The following is a 20,668-nucleotide window of genomic DNA, read 5'->3' as shown; positions in this document are numbered from 1 at the left end:
CTGTTACTATTACTATTGCTTTCTGACATCTACTACCACAGAGTAGATTGATTAAGCATACACATACTCACTTCAGTGTAGTTGCTGCCCAAGTTGACAGAATCATTTTGACACTTGTAAACAAAGGCTTGTGTTGGATGAATGTTTTATTATTTGATTTTCTGCCATCCACTTCTCAGATTTGTTGTAGCAGCAACACATGGTCTTAATGATAATCCCCAAGGTTAAGGAAGCACAAAAGCCAACATAGTGCAGGGTAACAGGGAAACTGCACTAGAGAAGGAAGAGTTGTTTTGCATTTAAGGCCAAGGCATTTGCCTCAGACCTTGCATTCTGTGTCTTACTCAACCAGAATTGTCCTGTTTTACCACAGAACACTTCACCTTTTTGTGCTGCTCTTTCCCAATCTGTGAAATGGAAGCAGGACCCTTGTATGTGTGCTGAAGCTCATTAACTGGATCTTGCAAAGCACTTCCAGATTTTTGATTGGAAGGCACACAAGAGTGGAAAACTATATTACTTGCTGAGATTCTGTGTTGACGTGGCAAATTGTAATCCCTTTACAGAAGACATTTGGATGTATTTGACTTAAATTAATCATCCTAACTGACCAGCAGAATTACTACTCCCAGAAATAAGATAGTTTAGTAGTCAGATGATCTGTTCCAGATTTCTCATATGCAGAGATGTTTCTTAGCCTGTTGCACAAAGATGAACTCAGTCCCTCCTTACTACTGCTTCCCCGTCTCAGGTGTAGTACACTAGTTTCTTTTCATGTGCATTTTGAAGCGCACTGCTAGAACACAGGATTTTTTGAAGCCTGTCTGGACCATTCACCTCACCTCTAAGCTTAATTTGCAGCAAAGTATTACTGATGAACCTTCATGATCACTTCCAGACAGAGAAACCAAAAGGATTATGACTTCTCCAAGGAAGAGAGAAGGAAATAAAAGGAAGTGAAAAGACTCCAGCCTCTGTTGTGAATATAGGAATATTTTATGATCTCCCTTTGTACCATTATGTCTTCTCTATAAAATGATACCAAGATATTTACCTTCTTTCCCATCTAAACTGTTTCAAGATTGATGAATGAAAGGAATTATAACTAAACTGAGTGTCTGATTACTAAGAGTAGTTAATATTCTTGTCAGAGGAATTTATCAGAACAACTGTATATTTATTTTTAAAAAAACCTTTTGCATATGTTTAATAACATATCAGAATATTCATACCAAGGGAGGGGCTTTTCCCACTGTTGAATAGTGAAGCCTGGCTTCTCACTCCCACTTCCTGCTTCTAAGCAGTTTCATTTCTGGAGCCTGCTTGATACAATCAGCAGTCACCACCAGCAAGAAAAATTACATTAAACTTAGGGGAATGATCTGTATAAAATCATTCAATCATCTAGGAACTATTTATATGGAGAAGAAAATGAAACACCATGCAGTTCATGTCATCCTAAAGTAGGAAAATGGTGTGGATAAATCAGACTCTACAAAATGGGTATTTCCCTGCACCTACTTTGTTGGAATTCTAGCTCAGTTACTGGCATCTGCAATGTACAATTAGGCAAAGTTAATCCTATTCTCTGAAAGCTCTCATAAAATAAATTTGTTAAAGTATTTCCATTCATTTTCATTGACATACAATTTCTCTTCTTCTTCCACTTTATTTTCTGAACACAAAGACCTTTAAGATGGGCTACCTTTCTGAATTTATACACACAGTATGTGTTTTAGCACATACTCTCTGGTTTTCAGGCCCTCTTCAGCTGTTTGACATTAAACTTAGTCCAAGCCTCAGTTATTGCTTACCTCTCCTCTGGTGCAGGGCACTGCATCTGAATACCTGGAAGTGCACATGGAGCCTTCCTCAATGAGATCATCCTGGAGCCCAAAAGTAGCTGTACAGTTGACAGAGAAATACTTGTAGGGCCTCCAAGTCTGCCCGTAATCCTGGGATCTTTCCAACACCATTGCAGCTGGGCGAGGTGACTTGAACACAGCGATGACGTGGGTCAGGTAGAATTCTGTTTCAAAGTCCAGTCGGATTTCTTCCCTGTGTACCCCTTGGGCAGACTGCCACCAGGAGATGGGGTTTGCAAAGAAATCATCCGTCATGTCAGCAGGGAGGTGGGAGTTGTCAGGCTGGTTGGCGTTGCACTTGGTGCAGCGAGGCTGCCCACAGCCGCGGGAGGGGCGGTGCAGGAGGTTGTGGTCCGGGTAGGAGCAGTACAGCTCCGTGCTGTTCTGGCCACACGTGGTGAGGGTGACTGGTGTCCTCCCTGCCGCAAGGTTTCCCACTGGAGGGTTGCAGGCACGGCCATTGCAGCGGAAGGCTCGCGGTCTTGTGGGGTCTGAAAGACGGGCAAAAGAAAGACAACAAGTAGAACTTCTCAAATACTGCTCAGGGTGTAATGCGGGTGGCGATACAAATGTTTGGAGTCCTCATCTGGGGACTGAAATCCAAGAGGACACCTTCAAAGGAGAGCTGCTTCATCTTTTCACACTACGTTTTGAGGCAGTTTCTCAATGAATCCAGTCCTTGTGTTTGGTGCCTAACTCAGAAACTGATGTTTATGGTGCTTAACCTTAATTTCTGTTGAAAATGCAGTTGTGTTGGTCCACTGAATTTTATGTTTAACTGGAGTAATCTTGTGTTATCTTACTTTCACTCTAGTAAAAATCTGTATTGACTGAATCTATTCAATGTGTCTATTTTCATTGTTATCAGAGAGCAAAGTCAAACTGGAGTGTAAACTGTAGATACATTAAGAAAAGAGATGATTCCTGCCCAACAGATTTCAGACACTAATTACACATAAAAGCATGTATTTCTACAGCTGAGTGTTGAGTTTCTACCTCTCCTAATAAGATCAGGGGGAGTTATTTATTCATAACAGAGCTGAAAATCAAGTCTATCTTTTGTTTAAATACCTTGACATGGAGATAGATGACTACATTCTGTTTGCCAAGTTTGCAAATATTGGCAAATTTTTGGTATCTTCAATGGATATATTTACTTATTTCTAAATTAAGAAAAGGTAGGGATAACTACAAAGTCTCAATATTTTTTGAAAATCAGCAGTGTCTTCTGAAGTGGAATTAAAGGTCATTCCAAAACCTTATTACCATGCTGGAGAAAACTGCATTTCTAATGGCATACCATGTCCTCTTTGCAACTTAACACTTTAGAAGGAGTTAAAGACTGACCTTGCAAGGTCATAAATCTAATCCAAGAGGTCACAAGTCAGATGACTGGATGTAGGTCCTACAGGAAATGACCCTTCCAATGAAACATGGGATGACCATAAACCCTGAGTAATCTAGGAGCAGTTCAAAGGTCAACTATTAGCTCAACATTCTAGGTAAAATTTTAAAATCCCTACTCAATTTATATTCAGCCTTTCCTCAGGTAAAATTAATTTAAAAATCAAGTTAGGTCAAAGAAAGGACCCTCCAATTCGGCCTTATAGAAGTACTCAAAGTACTTATAAAAGTGTCAAATTGACACCCCTCTTTCCAAAAGGAAAGTTTAAGGTGAAAAAAATGTCCAACATACACAGTTTTGTTTCTGAGTTGGCTCTGTCCTTAGTTCTTCAGTGACATCTCTACCAGACCAGGAAAGAAAGGTCAGACATAGGCATTATTTTGGAAAACACCTTATGCATTTTGCTTCCCAGGATTAGGACACAAAATAGAATTATTGTATGTCCACTGAATCCCATTGACCAAAGGCGTGTGCCATTTTAGTTTACATAAAGAGTGAGGTAGTCTTAAACTTCAGGTAGGAAGAAAGGAGATCATCCAAAAATGCTCTTGACTACTCTTAGAAACAGGTGGAAGCCACCTTTAAGGTAATTTGGAGTGTGTTTGCTGGCAAAGATTTTTTTTAGTATCCTATAGAAGCCCTAGGAGACTGGCAGAGCTTAGAGGGCAGCAGTGCCTGAATTACATGTGCACCTGAAAGTCTTCAGATCAAAGGAATGAAAGCTGCCCCTCCTCAGTCCCACCAGCCAGTACAGAGATGAGGATTTGCAGAAGTCATCTGGAGAGGAATGGAGAGAAGATGGGGATGTTTGGCTCTATTGGTTCTGTTCTCTGTTCCCCACCTTCAACTGAGCAGATGATTCTTAGCACTGCTGGAGATCTTCCACCAAGTCCTCACACCATCCCAACTGCTTGATGGCCATTTCAATGTAATTTCTTTCTGATTGTGAACTTCTTGTTCTATCTGAGCCCAGTGCAGTTACAGAGGAACACCAGGGGGTTCAGAGGTTTTTATCTAGGAGGTTCCTTGCAATATCTCTGAGTATTTTTGTCCAGAGAAGGGCCATAGAAGTTGTTTAGAGCTTCCTCCTTTTTGCAGAGCATCTGAAATTCCAAATTTTTATGTACTCTGGAGGGTAAATTTTACTGAGTCATGCAGAATTCTAGAAATAAAGATGAATCTATACTTATACATATATATACATATATATGAGCTACAACTGCATGCCTCAACAATGTCTTTGCAAGTGATGTTTAGGTTCATGTTCATGTCCAAACTGTTTGGAAAAAACTACCAGAAATAAGGAAGTCACAGCAATTTCTGTCTTTGAAGCAGATTCAGTATTAACTGATTTTGCTCAGTGCTGCACAAAGGTGTCATCTTTGCCTCCAGAGAATTTCAGTGGGACTGGTCTTACAACTGAGCTTTGAACAAGCATTAGTTCTGAATAAGAGTCAGGTTACTTAGTTTTGATCAGGAATGGATCCATGTTACAAATGCTATTGGATTATGGATGATTATGGATATGTATACCACATAATTAAAAGGAAGTCCATCTCCATTGATGGATTACACCACTAAAGCTTTCATAGAGGATGCTGGAGTTCCAAATTTAAGAAGTTGTATAAGGGGAAACTTTGCAGACAAGAATGTGAGAAAGCAAAAAAGGAAACATTTTTAAAAGGGAATGTCTGCTTTTGTATTGAGTTTTTTAGCTGTTTTTTTCTGAATCTGGAAAAGAAAGAAAGATGTTTGTTCTCCTGAACACCAGTCACAAGAACATTTATCTGCTCTGCCTGCTAATGCAGCAACATCAATAAACAGTTCCTGCCTGAACTGCTGTGTCATTAGGAAAATGGGAGAAGAACAAAGTGCAAATTAGCAGAAGGGAGTTTGAGAGAATGAGAGAGATTGGAAAACAAATCTGCAGTCGATTAAAAGCTTTGTATTTAAAGAAATCAATTGGCAGAACATTACTTGGCCACAAGGACGGTGGAGCCTGTCCATCACTCAGTGATTCTGTGGAAACAACACAAAATGCTGAATCTGGACAGCAAGGGGAGATCCCTGCAGAAGAGAACCAGCAGCCAAACAAACAACTTACCCCAACTGCAAGGAGGACTCACTGAATAATTCATAAAGAACTAAAGAGTTTGATTACGCATGGGCCCTGCATGTTATTATGAAGTTGATTAGATTTTACTCCATGGAGGATGGCTTGGCTCCATAAATGGTATGATTAATTTATTTGTTTGTTTTCTAGTCCCTCAGAGCTGTGCCACAAAGTGGCAGGTCAATGGCACATGCTCAGCACGTGTTCCAACAATGGTGTTATCTGATGATTAGGAAATCATACAGTTCAAGGGAGGTCATACTATTGATATTCCTGGGACACCATTTTCTAATGGAGATCTCTTACTTGTAATGCAACAGAACACTGTAGACATTAACTAAAAACAGCTTCATTTTTTTTTTCATTTTTTTTTCACCTCCCCATTGGATACCCAACAGAAGAAAGGTCATATGGCATCTTATCCAAAACCCTGCTGATGGGACTGGAAAGATGCCTAATGTTTTACGAGTGATTTGAATTGGAATTTTTATTTCTTTTCCGTATGCAAATTTATGTTTTTATGTGTTCAGTTCTCCTGTAGTTACTCAGAAGAGCAAATTTCACAGATCTGAGAAACAGTAAAACCTTTGGGTATCTTCTGCTGTGTGTTTTGATGGATCAGTTTCAGCATGGATGTCCAACCTGGATTTCACTTTTTACACGTTATGTATCTGTTTAGCTTTTTTCTTAATAACTAAAAACTTTTAAGTTTTATTTTAAAGCTAACCACCCTGGGGAAACGAGTTACTCAAATTTTTATTAGTCAGACCTAGGACTTTACCCTTAAACACTGGTTACAACAGAAGTGCTGTACAATCCTTTGATTTGCCTGGGACCAACATGTAGTACGTTTGGCAAGTCTTCATCCATATATGAGTAGCCTGATGTATTTCTGCACTAAAATAGCCCTGATAACTGGGGCTAATGAGCCAGCCTTCATAAATACCCCAGAGGTGAGGTTCAGAACATGCTGTGAAACCAAGGTGCCTCCATGACTTGAGACATGGACAGAAGGATTAGGTCCCAGGCCGGGGCTCTCTTCCATTGTGTCCGTTTGCAGTCTACCTGCCCACATCCCCTCTGGAGCAACACTGGGCTCCAACACCTACAGCTTCACTTGCAGATGAGCTGAATAACCTCAGACCAGATGAAACCAAAGCCTGCTGATAATTGGATCCTGCAATTGATTTTAAGTTTGATGGTGGAAATGGCCTTTTCTGACCCCATCACATCCTCTTTCTCAAGGCTCCCATTGGGATGAGAGCTGGCCCAGGTGCTGCTGCCCAGGCCACTGCTTACGTGGGGAGGTCTGGAGCTGAAGCAAGATCCCAAGCTCTTGGCAGTCCTGTGTCAAGCTGTGTCTCAATATGCAACAGTTTTCAGATCACTACAGAGCCTGTTTGAGGAAATAATGTCCTCCACCTGCATAAGACTAGGGGAAGGATCATCCAAGTGTCACATCTTACAGTATAAACCCTAGATGTCTGCTCCAGCCTAAGCAGTAAGGTATTTTTTGTTTTGTTTTGGTTGGTTGGTTGTTTTTTTCCCCCCATGGCATTATATTTAAAGATCTAAGGAGCCAGTCTTGACAACCTGGACTGTCTTCTCTATGCAGGGATGGTAGAAGGCAAATATTGTACTCCCCACAAATATTATGTGTCACGTACTCCCCAAACAACTGCCCCATCAATTTGTTTCACTTCTGACCAGGAGGGATCAGCTATAGAGCTGAAAAGGGAGTTTACCGTATAGGCTAAGGAAGTATGCCAAAAACATACTTCTCTCTACACCTCTCAGCTCTAAAAAAAGAATAAAAAATGAACAGGTAAGCCTTGTGGTTTCACAGGCTGATAGTGCAACCTTTTGATCAAGCACCAAATATTTATTTAAAGGGACACTGAGTCCTTAGAGGCATCACCTTCAATATCCAGTTGTTTTGCTGCTATTCACCATTCCTACACTATTATTCTGACTAAGTTTAGCTCCGTACAGAACACATCCCCTCCCTTCAAATTCACTTTCCAAGCAGTCGGCTGGGGGCTGCATTTCCTTGAAGATTTGTTTTCAGTTAGTGAATGGGATGACGAGCAAATTTAGGCTACTTTGTAACAGGCTGCCTTCTGCAACAGTGTCAGCAACTTCACAAGACATCTCTGTAACCTTTCTGTGATGTGTCAACATATACATCCTATAGGGAGCTTACACCCTAGCCTGGGAAACCAGCAAATGCCCAAAATAAGACATTTGACTAAGGCACAAGTACTCCTCCCCTCATTCTCTGTCATGCTGTGACAGACAGCCTTTTCCCCAAATGGGATACTGGGTAATATGACAGGAGTGTAAATTTATGTTTTCAGTTTTTAAGAAAAAAATCTCTTGCCGTTATGGAATTCTATGTCTGTTATCGGAAGGGCTTTAGCAAGGGAATAATCTGAGCTGAATAAACTTGATCGGGCTCTGCCTCTGCTGGAGCTTGCAGGATAGCTGAGCACTTCAATTGCTTTCAAATCACTGCATGAAGAGTGTTGTTCCTGTCCTAATACTCTGAGCATACAGGTGAAATTTAAACCACTGATATGCTTTCCTGTACAGGAAGAGAGATCCCAAGACATTATCTCAAAGGAAAACTCACCGAGGATGTATTGTTGTTTTATCAATAATTATTTTTATTTTTCTGACCTGACCTTCATAACTTAACCCTTTTAAACTTAAGGATGTATTAAACCACAGCAGAAAGAAAAAATGCTTTGCTTTCTTTCCTTTAAGGGATTTGTCTCCATCATAATCCAGGTATTTTTAGGTCCCTATGTAAATATGCAGCTGTATCATTCCTGTATCATATGTATATTTGTACACCCACGTATACAACACACACAACTAATCAACTTCTCTTTCTGTCCTAATGCATTTTTCTCTAATGCTAATTTAATCCCATCCACTGCATGTTAACTATTAAATCAGGGAATACAATGAATGAATGGACTGTTCTGGATAAATAAGAATTCCTAAACAGCATCTCTGATTTTTAATGATGCAATATTAAGTAATATTAAGAGAATAATTCAGATTCCTATGGTGATACTATCCAAGGATGTTGTAATTTCACTATTGTCCTGCCTAGAAAGGCAGTGTTTCATCCTCAAAACAAACATCCAGCATATCTCAATCCACCTACCTCTTCCTTTTTCTCTTACTTTTCTTTTGTTTGCAAAACTAACACACTTTTTTCTTGTAAGGGTTTATGAACCTGTACATCCTATAAGGCTTTGGAAGGAGATTGAACTGTAAAGCTGTTTATTGCAGGGAATAAGAAGCTTTTATGTATATTGACTAACACGAATTCCTTGTAAAAATCCAGTCTAAAACAAAGATGACTTCTTTATTTTTTTTAAACAAACAGAGTTGATTTCTATCCCATTTCCCCTTGTTAAATTTAGGATAAATTGTTTCAGAATGGCAATACTGATTTATTTTGCTTACCTGCTTCCCCACGGCCAGAAATAAAATATTCCAAGAAAACAATCAGCATGATGCCTTTATGCTGCATGGTTGTCAGCAAAATATTTGTCCTCAGTGAAGCAAAAAAAAACCTGCAGTAATCTACAGGTTTGGTGCTTGCATGGCTTTTCTGTATTTTCTTTCTTTCTTTCTGCTCACCTTCCTCTCAGTGTAGGGGTCAAGGCTGCTGTCTCATTCTTCTTGTTCTCCTTTGGGTCCAGAGGTGGTTTGGTTTTTTTCAGGGCTCAGATGCCTTCTGGGTGTCACCCATACATTGCTTCCAATAAATAAATAAATAACAAAGCTTTTCTGTGCCTTTACCCCTCTCCATGCAGCGGGCAGGGGACGTTCACATCCCTGACGCAGCGCCTCGGATGCACCATCGAGGGCTGATGCGAGGCGGAGAGCTCTGCTCGGTCCGGTCCTTGGCGCTTCTTTGGATGCTATTTCGAAACTTTCATTCCTGCTCCTTGCTTTTGGTGGAGCTTCGGTTTGACTGTGCCTGGGTTCACCTTGGCAACCTTCCCTACCTCCTCGCACCTCCCGCAGGCTGCTGCTGCCCCGGGTAGCGAGGGGGTCCCGGCAGCCTGAACCCTGCTTTGTTAGGAGGTGCCCCCCAGTACCTTCTCTCCCTTTGCTCCCTGCAGCAGAGGGTCATAAGAAGAGCAGAGTTGGCTTTGCTCCCTGAGAGATGATGAGAAGCAAGTGCTTTCCTGGCTCTTCTCCCTTTTTATTTTGGTTTGTTTTATTTTATTTTATTTCCCTCCTCCCTCCGCTGTCACGGAAGCCGCTTCTCCCCCACCTCCAAGGGATTTGCTTCACACAGCGAGCGCCAGGGGAGTGGAAAACAAACCCAACGCCAGCTCGCCGGGGCCGGTGCCCGGGCAATCCCCGGCCGTCTCTGCTGCTGGACCGGCTCCTGACCGCGACGCGGGGGCTGCGGATCTCAGGGAGGGGCAGCGGGCAGGCGTGGGCAGGGGCTGCTCTCCCGGGATGGAGGTGCAATGCCCAGCGCCCAGGCGAGAAGGGGAAAGGGAGAGGGGGCTGAAGAATCCTTCCTTCCTGCTGCTACAGTAAGGCTTAGGGCGGGGGGGTCCTGCCCTCCCGAGGGCGGGTTAGCTATCTGCAAGTTTTGTCGCTGCCTCCCTTCAGCCTCTAGGACATCTCTCGGTCCTAACCGGACAATTCTCTGGTCCTGTCTGCCTGCAAAGGGGATTATTAAAACATGTGATCTTCTTCCTGGGCTCTATATGTGCCTTTTTTTTTTTTTTTGGGTCCGTTCCGCACCTCCTCTTGGGCCGGGCTGGTGCTGGTTGGGCTCAGTCGCGGGCGTTGTTTTTCCAGCCGCATCCTCCCCTCCAGCAGCCCGTGCGTGTCCGTGTGTTTCTGTGCGCGTCCGTCTGTCCCTGCAGCACCCTCTGCCAGCCCGCCCGGCACATGACACCTGCCCCGAGCCCCGGGGACGCGGCCCTCGCACCCCCGGGCCTGGGGAGAGAGGGTGGCCGGGTTCAGGTAAAGCTCCCGTGGTGTACAAGCGGGCACACGCACCAGCTTCATTCCATAACCACTGGCAGGAGCTGGGACGAGCCAGGCAGCGAGGGGACTTGTGACTGCCTGGAGAAGCTGGGAGGTCTGCTCTGGCAGAATCCCTGAAGTTGAACTCGGTAACTCCAACACAAAGCTCTCGGGGACTCAGAGAGACTCCAGCATGTAGTGATGAGGGGGTGAAAGTGTTCAGCCCTAGGGAACAAAAATTAATTCAGGGTGTATGTTCCCACTTCTTCCTTCTCTCTTTCCTCAGGTTTCTCATCAATATAACACCAATAACTTCTGCTCCATGTCACAGAGGAAACAGGTCCGAGGGGAGTCCAATGCAAACGGGGTTATTCTTGTGCTCATGTGTGTGCAGGATCAGACCTTAGAGGGATTTGAAGAATGTAGGTCATACAAAGAAGAAAAAGGAAAGATTTATTTCCCTTTGGGGTGGGAATGTTTATGTAAGGCAGGGTTATTTAGCTAGGTTTTGGTGCAGAATTTTTTTACTTTACTCTTATCTTTCTTTTCTTTTTTGGCATGTTTTTAATATGAAAACCAAACAGAAAACTTTGAAATATGGAGGCTTTTCCCTCTCCTTTTTGTCTTTGCCTTTTGTTTGAAAGCAGCTAAAATACTGTTTAATTACAAAACAAAATTCTCCTGCTGTAAATGACAGTATCCTTCAGAGGGTCTGAGTCTGCTCTGTGCTCATTTCCCCTGGGATGTTCTGAGTTCTTTCAACTCGAGCATCTTCAGTGGGAACTGGGGATGTGCAGGATGTCCTAGAGCTAAAGCGGATCTGACATTAATGAGAGGCTGTCATTTAATAATTGTGCTTTGTTGTCATTGCTTGTTGATTGCCGCCTTTGTGGGGAAATGCTGTATTTTTTTATTTGCAGGTTTTAGCCTCATTCCTAACTGAAATGCTTCTCCCAGTTAATTTCACCAGGCTTAAATTGTGGCACTTGTAGTTTAATAGATGTAATAAAGGTCAAGAAGCTGCTGTGTAATTTAAACAACAACCTAAAATAGAGAGCAAAGTTCATGTTGCACTGGTAAGTGGAAAATCAAAGTTAAGTACATTCATTTACCTGTGATGCCTGGATGGCAGTACCATAAGACTTTCTAGTTGTTGACTGTAGGGTATAAAACTGACATAGAATGGAAAGCCTTCGTTCTTCCAATTATTGACTGTCTTGAGGAACCCACTACCAGTGCTAATGAGTACATTTCCAGTGTAATGCTGCGAAAATCCATTCATGCCTGTGAGCTAAGAAGACTTAACACCTAAGGGGAAAATTTTGCTGTTATCATTGACTACTGCTATTGTCTAGAAGACAAATTGATGAGATCTGAGGAACGGCCCATACTAGAGGTGTCAAACAGAGAATGCCCATCTTAGCTGGACAATGTGTATGAACAGTGGTGTGAATAACAATTATTAGCTTCAGTTAGTTCCTAAAGTATAGTAATGTAAATATACAATCATTGAGGTCTCAGGCAAGGTTCATGCTCCAGTCCATGACTCTCACTGGGACACTGGGGGAGTTGGATATTTTGGAAAGAGACTGAGTTTGCTCTAGTGACAATTGACAAAGCACCCAGAGAGTAAACGGCAAAACTGTGAATCATTCATTTTGGGTGAGGAGGGAAGAGCCAATGGCATGACAGAGAGGGGGGAGGTGTGTCATCTGTACCACCTGCCCTCTATACTTGACAGCCCTGTTTGCAAAAGCCAGAGGACAGGCTGTCCTCTTTGGGATCACCCTGGAGTGGTGGTGCATTTGAATCACTGAGCATCTTGCTTACCTGCACCTTCCTTGTACCTCCTGTTCCTTGCACCTCTCCAGTTTGCCTTGCCTTTCTTCCTCGTATTTCCTCAGCAATGACCAGCTTGAAGGAAATCTGCCGTGGCCTTCCTCTAAACCCTTTGCCTGAAAACAAAGGTCGGAGAAAAGGAATACCCCATGCACCTGTGAGAACCCCCAATCTCACTGCTCAGGAGAAAAAGGTAACTTGAGATTTCACAGGGCCTCACTTCTCATTCTTTCAGATAAATGCAGGTTGGGACAGCAGACCTGTTTGTCTCAAAAGCTTTTCTGAGCATACACCCAGCTTTCTAGCAAATATATTTCCTTGGTGTTATATAATTCACTGTGTAATGGGACAAAGTACTGGATTGCTCTTCTGCTTGCTTCCTTTCTTCCTCCTCCAGAATAAGCAGGTTGATATGGATGAGATTTGCTGCACAACAGCTTCCATGACTTTAAATGGCTAAACAAGAGGCATTAGACTTCCGTGCTGTCAATCCAGCATTGTGCCTTGAAGATGAAATTCTGAATGCTGTTGCAAAAGCACTGCATATGTATAGGAATGATAGCTAACCCCTCCAATAAAATAAACATCACAGGTGATGAATCAGCATCATTGTAGCAGTTACACATCTGTATATTTGCATAAAATATCCAAAGATGATCTGTTTTAACCAGTAGTCTGGGCATCCTGCAATTTAGGCAAGTTTGTAGGGAGTTAAGTTAATTATTTGTCTTTAGTTGCGTAATTATTTTCCTGTCTCTTTTTGTTTGAATACTCTACGTACACAGTAAAGTAACCATTGCATTATTTCATGTTTGAGATTAAAAAAAATCATCAGCAGAAAATAATAGTCAATGGGTAGAGATCCTTAGGAATTTATGTGGGAGAGAATAAGGTGGGTTCCTTAGTTTCAAAGCCTGTGCTTCATCACATGTAACATCACTTACACTGTGACGTTCTGGTCAGAACACAGAAGCTCCTTCCCCACTAACAAGTTGCTCACAACTTCCTTGCCTTCGTGGGAGTTCCCCACTGGCATCAGCAGTCAAATTCTTTCTAAGTCCACTTCCACAAGCAGAGGAGAGTCTAGTCAAAGGGTAGAAAGAGCAACAGCTGTGAGATATCCAACAAGGGTTCACTTCAATGTCAGAAGCATTCACAGCTGAGGCATCCTGTGTGTGCCTGGGACAGCTCAGACACATGAAGTGTGGCTACTCAATGCGCAGAGAGGGCTGTGGTGATGGCTGTTAAGATAAAGGAGTGGGGAGCGATCTTCACTGCATGTCAGAATGTTGCCAATCATCTCTGTTTTATTCCTTGCTAAATCACTTTTCCCCAGAAATCTGCTGTAGCAGGAAGGAGTCCACGTTGTAGGAGAGGAGAAAGCATCTCTCAAAAGGATGCCAAACCTTACTCTTTATCCAGGGAGAGAAAGTTCTCACTTCCTATATAGAAACTGGAATACTTTTTTGCCCCCTTTAAATTTTAGAGAAAGATGGCAGTAGACTGATTTCCTACCTCCAGTGTACTGTGTAACATCCTTCTCTCATTGCTCCATCTTGCCTCCTACATGTGATAAGAGGTCATGCTAGTTGGATTTTTATGAGACTGTTGAAGGTTTTAAAGCTTCCTTTCTGATTTATTTTATGGTTAATCCTCTGCCTTAAACTCTCAGCAGAGTTAGAGGCTCAGCTGGTATTTTTTTCGTACCTGAAAAGTCAAACCTCTTTTTTTTTAAGAAGTGTTCCATGCTTAGAAAAGCATGTAGACAGAAAGATTGTCTGTCTACAAGGGTCTTTTTAAGTCTTGATACCGGCTTCCAGACTTTGTTGACAGTGTGTAATGCTGAGCATATTGCAAGACTTGTCTTTATCTATGACACTGTGTTCATTTTCTAATTTAAATATTCAGAGGAATCTTTGACAGAAGTGAAGTTAGTAATGTTCTGCTGATTTCCTTGGGATTTGTCCCTCTTTTCATACGCCTTCATTCCAGTTTTAGTCCTTGTTACAATAATAAACCTCACCACTGCCAATGTTTTATTTTCTTGGGCCTCCTCTTGTGGTTATAATAGAAATCCTGTAAGTGAGACTTATAAAGAACTGTGTGTTTTGGGACTTGCTGAAGAAGTATCTAATTCTTCCTATCATACCAACTTTAATCTTCTTGGATAAATCAAGCCATATCTCAGAACTGATTCTGATTATATGTTTCCTGAGTTCTCTTCCTTCAGCATTCTTTGCCTGAGGCCTGAAACAGCCACATCCTCTCTCTTTCCCTCCCTCCACAGCTCAGGAAACCCTAGCTTTCTGTTTCTCAGCATCTGTATCTTAATGTAAATATGCTACAAAGAAACTACTCTTAAAACCTATGTGTGGCGTGTCCTTTGCAGAACAAGGATGTTGCATGCTCATTACTCACTGACATTCCAATAAAGCTGGAGCAACTTGGGAAGAATGTTCTCAGTGTTGCTCAGGATTAGAAAAATGATCCACACGGCAATTACCTTATGGATCTTCAAGTCATGTTACAGTCCCCAAAAACCCAGCAGGGTTATCTGTCACCTGATGCAGCATCACTTGTGTTTCTGTGGTAGAGCACTAATGGGCCTTGATGACCTTGATGAGCCTCTCCTGAGGTCTCCACCCGCACCCTCTGCTCACAGGCTTAGGGGCTCCATTTAAGCTCGGGCCTGGGTCTTTAGTCTTGGCTGTGTTGGAGCTGGCTCTGGCTCTGTCCCAGGGTGTCCCTGTGCCCAGCTAGGGCTCTCACTGCTCTAGTCTCCAACCTGTGGGCTGACTCACCACTATGAACCTCTTTGGTGATCTCTGGGTTGTTTGTCTCTCTGGTAACCATTGCCAGACCTGGTCCTGACTTGCACTCCTGGCTTGGCCTTGGAGCTGCACATGACCCAGTTCTTGCCTGATGACCTGGACTCCTGATGGAATCTGGCTGCCATCCCTGGGTTACCCTGCTCACCTCCCTCAGGTAGTACAAGGCTGGACTCTGGCTGGGGAGGTAGGTGCCTGTCCCGCTGGCTGTGTTGGCTTTTCTTGGTTCCCTACTCCTTAGGGAGCAGCTTTGCTGCTTGGTAACATCTTAATATGATGAACTGAAAGCTGGAGCCTGGAAGGTCACTTAGCACCTGGAGTTGTTCTTCAGTTTTCTGATGAAGAAGCAGGATGTTTGACCTCTATGACTCCTTTACACATCCAGCAATGAGGCCAGGTTAAAAAATTTATATGTGATTTGGGAAGGTCAGCATACTAGCTCCTGTTTTGGAACATCTGGATGATAAAGAATTTGGTTAAACTTTCACAGCTTGTAGGGCATTTACAGCAATGGCCAGTCAGGAATCTCCATGTTTACTTTCTAGCTGAGCTGATTGAAACTGGGACCCACTAGGAAGAGAAATAAGTGAAACAATCTTGCTTTCTGTCTAGAGGATAGTGCCACCTAAGATTCTGGGCCTGGATCTCATCAGGCAGATGAGAGGTAGGAGGGGAACACCATTGGTAAAGTGGCTAAGAAAAAAATTGTTGCAGAGTTAAGCTCATCACTTCCTTTCCTTATGTTTCCCTTTCCCTCAGTAAGCAGGGAGACTGCAAACCTTAATGTTTGAGTATCTCAAGAGTCTTAAACTGGAAGTTCTGATGATCTTAGAAAATGGGAATGAATGACATTCCTTCTGAAGAGGCACTGGCTCTTCAAGAAACACCAATTAACAAAGAGTCTGATTTACTTGATTTCTCAAGAGAATCCCCCAACAAAGATATTTACAGCTGATCAATTGGAGCAGGATTTCATGGCTTGTTTTGACTATACTTTGTTGACACTGAAAGGTCTAAATATTGATTAAATAGCAGCAGAATCATGTTTTACTATATAAATGCCAGGGAATAAAAAAAGACACCCTAATAGTGACTAGAGCTTAAATGCAAGAACCAAATGGTAGCTCCAGCTGGTAGATCTAAGAGGAAGATTTTGCATCTGGTGCTTACATTGCACTGAGCTGATTTAAATCAGTAACTCTGCAAATTCAGAGCAGGGGTTTTTTTTTTAAACTGCCTGTCAGGCTCAGCAGTATAACTGCAATTAATATTTTTTAAGACATGAATGAACTCCAGACCCCATTTTTCAGAGGTACTGAGCACATGCAGCTTAAGCTTCTGTCAGTGGAAGCTATGAACAGAAAGAACACCTAAATATAAAATGCACGATAATATGCAGAATGCAATATGTCAGTTATAGGTAAATCAATCCCACTTAAACAGTAGAATAATGGTTTTTTATGGTGCTTTAATGAAATGTATTGTCTTTCCAGAAGAGCATAATGAGCAGCCTATTTGAATTTGCTCCTTGAGTGCCTTTCTCAGGTTATTCAGTTTGACTCAATAATGAATATGTAGAATTCTTCCCCATGCACATGGCAATTGCCCTTTCATAAAGCAATCAGGCTTCATCTTTTTGAGTGCCCCAGCTCTTTTGTTGAGAGACTGTTTCAGAATCTCTTATACTTAAATTCCTCTAATTCTAAGACTATATTTTTTACAGGTAATTCACAGCTATTTATTCCTCTTCCAGTACTTTCCTGAAGCTCCTTCCTGCTTTGACATTTATCCTGCAGTAAGACAGCAATCAAATATCACCTTCATTCAGTTAAGCTTAACAAGCCATAGTCTTAGTCCTCTTTTACAAGATCTCTATTGTCTGTGCAAGGTGCCCTTCCCACCCTTCATGTAACATTCAAGTTCATGTTTCATTAATGTTTCCATCATCAAAATTCAGGCTGCTGCTAATGTGTAACACTAATAGGACAGAGGCTCAATCTAAATGATATTATTTGAAAATCATACCAGGTTTTTCTTGGTTGTATTTTTAGGGTGAAGAAAAATATTTGCCCATCAGTTTCATTTTAATATGAATAATGTATTGATCAAAGATTGTGGGTGATCCTTACCACACTGAAAACAAAAAACACATCCTTATAGTTCTGTGTAGTTCTCAAGGCAGCCAAAATACTAATCTTTGCCTTTTAGAAAACCAAGGGGTGCAGGTGGTTTTATTTGTACTTTAGAAATTTTTTAGATCTAGAACCCCCTGTGATGGCTGCTCACCTCTGAGACTGACTTTGGAAATCCCTGTGCGTTTTGTTGTGGTGTGGATGCAGCTCGGATTTTTGTGCTTATTAATAACATGCCCTTGAAAAACCTGACTGGAGAAGAACAAAGTGGTATTAGAAGATAAAATTTGCATTTCCTCATCTGGTAAATAGGTTTTCTCCCCGTGATTCTCTGTGTGGATTTGTACATCTAATTTGTAAGGTTTTACTGGTCTGATCCTTAGCTGGTGTAAATCAGCTGATCTGTGAAGGTGAATGCCTGCTCAGTAGCAAGTGTGCCAACAAAAGCCTCTCTTAGTCTGAAGTATTTTAGATTTAGAGATATTGTTCTTTCAGGGTGCTCTAAGGTATGTGAGCCCAGTGTGCCCAAATGAAGGGGCTGGAGAGCTTTACCCATAAGAGCCAGAGCACAGTCAGGCTGAGTGAGGAGTTCCATTACTGAGCTGAGGGCTTTACAGAGCTTTCCAGGATCGCTTACCAGGGTGGATGGTGAGGATACCTGGACTGGGTAGTTGTTCTAGATGTCTGTACTACAGCCCATCCCTTCACTGCCTCCAGAAGACCCTTGATAACTGAAGTGCAAACAGCAGGTGTCACAAACAGGAGTTATCTGTGCTCTACTCAGCCCTCTCAAAAACTGAGCTGTTAGCAGACTTAAAAGCAAACCTGATCCATTTCTGTCCTTTCCACAGACATTAAAAGGAGTCTTTCCGCTGTGTCTTTTGCAATTGGCCTCATTAGCCACCAGTGTGCTTGTAACAAATGTGGATAGAGCCTATCCCAAATCTTTGTTCACGAAGCCTAGCCACGAAAAATTGGCCTAATGAAGATGTGAAATTCCATATGATCTGTGAATCTTTTCAACTAAAAGTCATGGTGTTGCCATTTGTCAGGGAACTTACAAGATCTTTGCATGAAACAGGCTATTTAAAGATGACAAAATCTTAGTTCTCTTTATGGTTTTAATCAAATGAAATACATAATATAGAGACTTGACTTAACAGACTGTTGTAAAGATAATGATTTATTTATGGTTTCTTTCATCCAAAAGGACATACTGTACTTTACAAAACAAGGCTAATGTCTTTGAAGGCAATAAGGAGTAAAAGCCACGTAGAATCATCTGCGGAATTTGAGTGCCTAGTAATCATTTTAGCTAATTTGGAAGTGATCTATGTAGCATCAATAAAATAATGTAAACCACCACCCTCTGCAATACATTAGGGTGCTAAATGAAGTGAATCTTCAATAAAACTTAGCCCAAGAATGTCTTCATCTGGGACCACGTCACAGAAATCTGGGCTAAGATCCCTTTTGAATGGAAAGTACAGTAGGGTCTTCAGTGTCTCTAAGGAGTTTAGAGTCTCACTTTTAAGGATTTCTGAACAATGATGTCCTTGATAGTTCAGTGCCCTCTAGCACTGAGATGGAATTCATCTGTGTCTGATATGGATAGGATTGAGCACTTCCCAAATCTCCAAGGTGTCTCCATGCAGATTTGGGGGCACAGGTGGGAAGAGGATGTTTACATGCTTACTGCAATTAATCTACAAGAAAAAACGCAGGTAGAAACGCTTCAGTAGGAAATTGGGAATGCAGCTCCCCTGGTGTGAGCTTGGCCTTTTGAATTGCATTGTCCTTGTGATGGCTGTCAGGCTTCCAGCTGAGTCTGATTAAAGTACTTACCTCCATTTCTCTTTTACCTTGGTTTTTCTCTTTTTTTCTTTTCCCTTTGGCAGCTGGCTTTGCGCAATGCCTTGCGTTATTTCCCACCTGAAGTGCAAAAGAAGCTGGCACCGGAATTTGCTGAAGAACTCAGGCTCTATGGCCATATCTATATGTACAGATTCTTCCCAGATGTTGAGATGAGGTAAGGCCTGGATGGTTCACATTGTATTTGGCTGCCATTGTTTACCAGCTTTCACCTGTGGAACTGACCTTTAAATAGTGGAATTGCTGTGTCCTGATTTACCTCCTGTAGGATTTATGTCATAACATAATAATGAAGCTCATCATCTGATAATTCAAATGTTCTGTGTATCACATTGGTTTCACTTCCAGGGGAAGGCTACTAGATGTTTTGGTATGCTTCATGGGACTGACAGGGAAGCAGTGTGCATCCTTCCGGATAGGCTGTGGCAGGGCCAGGGCAGCCTCACTGCTGGAAAGCTCAGCACCACTCAACACAGGGAAGGGATTGAGAGAGGTTGTGTGCTTGGTAATTCCAGATTTACCACACACAGGGATCTCAAAGACTCTACCCCATGGCAAGTCTTAGTTTCTAGGGGCAGAGACCTCCAATCAGAACCTTGACAGAAAACTTGCAATCGTCCTGAGCTGCTACAAGTCACATCTCAACTGAACCAGGAGGCAAAACCAGATGAGTGAATGGAGACCTGCTGTGAGTGCCTGGTTGGGTTATCTGTGCTCTCATAGCAGAGAAGGGCATAAAAACAAGACAGTAAATTTTTTTTCCACTGGAACCTGTATGTGACCCTGGTTTGTAATATGCTGTGCCTGTTGGTCTTGGACCATCACTTCATTCTAGGTCTGCTGAGGCTAATGTTTGTGAAGCAGAACAGTTTTAGTGAGGGCTGCCAGGGGATAGCTGCTTTTTTTAGACTGTTTGATTCGGTTTTGCATCAACAGGGGCCTGGTTAATGTCTGTACAGAAACCTGAATAAAGCAACTCTGATTTCCACACACATCCATGTTTCTATGCAGTCAATTTTAGCTTGGGGCCAGATCCTGCAGAATTCTGCTAGGAGCAGGGCAACTGGAAGACTGTCTGAAAGATATTGCAGAGCTGGACTTCAGAGGACCCTAGTACTGAACTACAGATGATGACACCTTCCAAGTAGGCTTGGATGAGACAGTCCACTAGCTTGTTTCCAATAATGCTATCAGTGATTCTTTGATAGCTTCAAGTATTTCTTATCTGTGACCATTTCACTGAGCAATTTCTAATAGGTTATTGCAGTCTCAGGATAAGAAAATGCCTTTTGTTCTCTGTATTCTGGTAATATTTGATTTTTGTTGTGTATGTCCAGGGAATACAGCTGCATTTAACAGCCATATTTCCACTCCAGCACACTCAGCTGATAACTGAAAGCTGAGTTTCTTATGTTCTGAGCAATATTATGTGTAAATATGTCCTTTCAATGAGTTGGTATCATTCCACAGAAATCCTGTTTTATCACATCAAGTTTAGAAAAGCAGAAATCACTAATAAAAAAAGCATTGCGGAAAAACTCAAAGGTTTGGCAATGAGTACAAGGCATTTGTTTTAGCATCCTGATGCAAAAAGCTAGAAT

At 42.1% G+C, this 20,668-nt stretch overlaps 2 protein-coding genes across 2 annotated transcripts in view; one reads left to right on the top strand and one right to left on the bottom strand.

The window, feature by feature from the left end:
* Positions 1-9,793, bottom strand: part of LOC113945962 (netrin-4-like) — a 47,487-nt gene extending 37,694 nt beyond the window's left edge. Inside the window, exons 1-2 of the mRNA XM_027640745.1 lie at positions 8,864-9,793; positions 1,815-2,356 (exon numbers count right to left, since the gene is read on the bottom strand). Coding sequence (XP_027496546.1) covers positions 1,815-2,356; positions 8,864-8,930 — 609 coding nt within the window. The 5' untranslated portion in view covers positions 8,931-9,793. The remainder of the gene's footprint in view (positions 1-1,814; positions 2,357-8,863) is intronic.
* A 2,338-nt stretch (positions 9,794-12,131) lies between these two features.
* The window catches only part of UROC1 (urocanate hydratase 1), a 41,896-nt gene continuing 33,359 nt past the window's right edge, over positions 12,132-20,668 (top strand). The window contains exons 1-2 of the mRNA XM_027640653.1: positions 12,132-12,428; positions 19,094-19,224. Of these exons, the coding sequence (XP_027496454.1) occupies positions 12,303-12,428; positions 19,094-19,224 (257 nt within the window). The 5' untranslated portion in view covers positions 12,132-12,302. The remainder of the gene's footprint in view (positions 12,429-19,093; positions 19,225-20,668) is intronic.

This window comes from Corapipo altera, unplaced genomic scaffold (genome assembly GCF_003945725.1).
Source record: "Corapipo altera isolate COAL_440 unplaced genomic scaffold, ASM394572v1 55, whole genome shotgun sequence".
In the NCBI taxonomy this organism is placed as follows: Eukaryota; Metazoa; Chordata; class Aves; order Passeriformes; family Pipridae; genus Corapipo; species Corapipo altera.
Note: the sequence above shows the minus strand (reverse complement) of the source record. Positions and strands in the feature narration are given on the sequence as shown.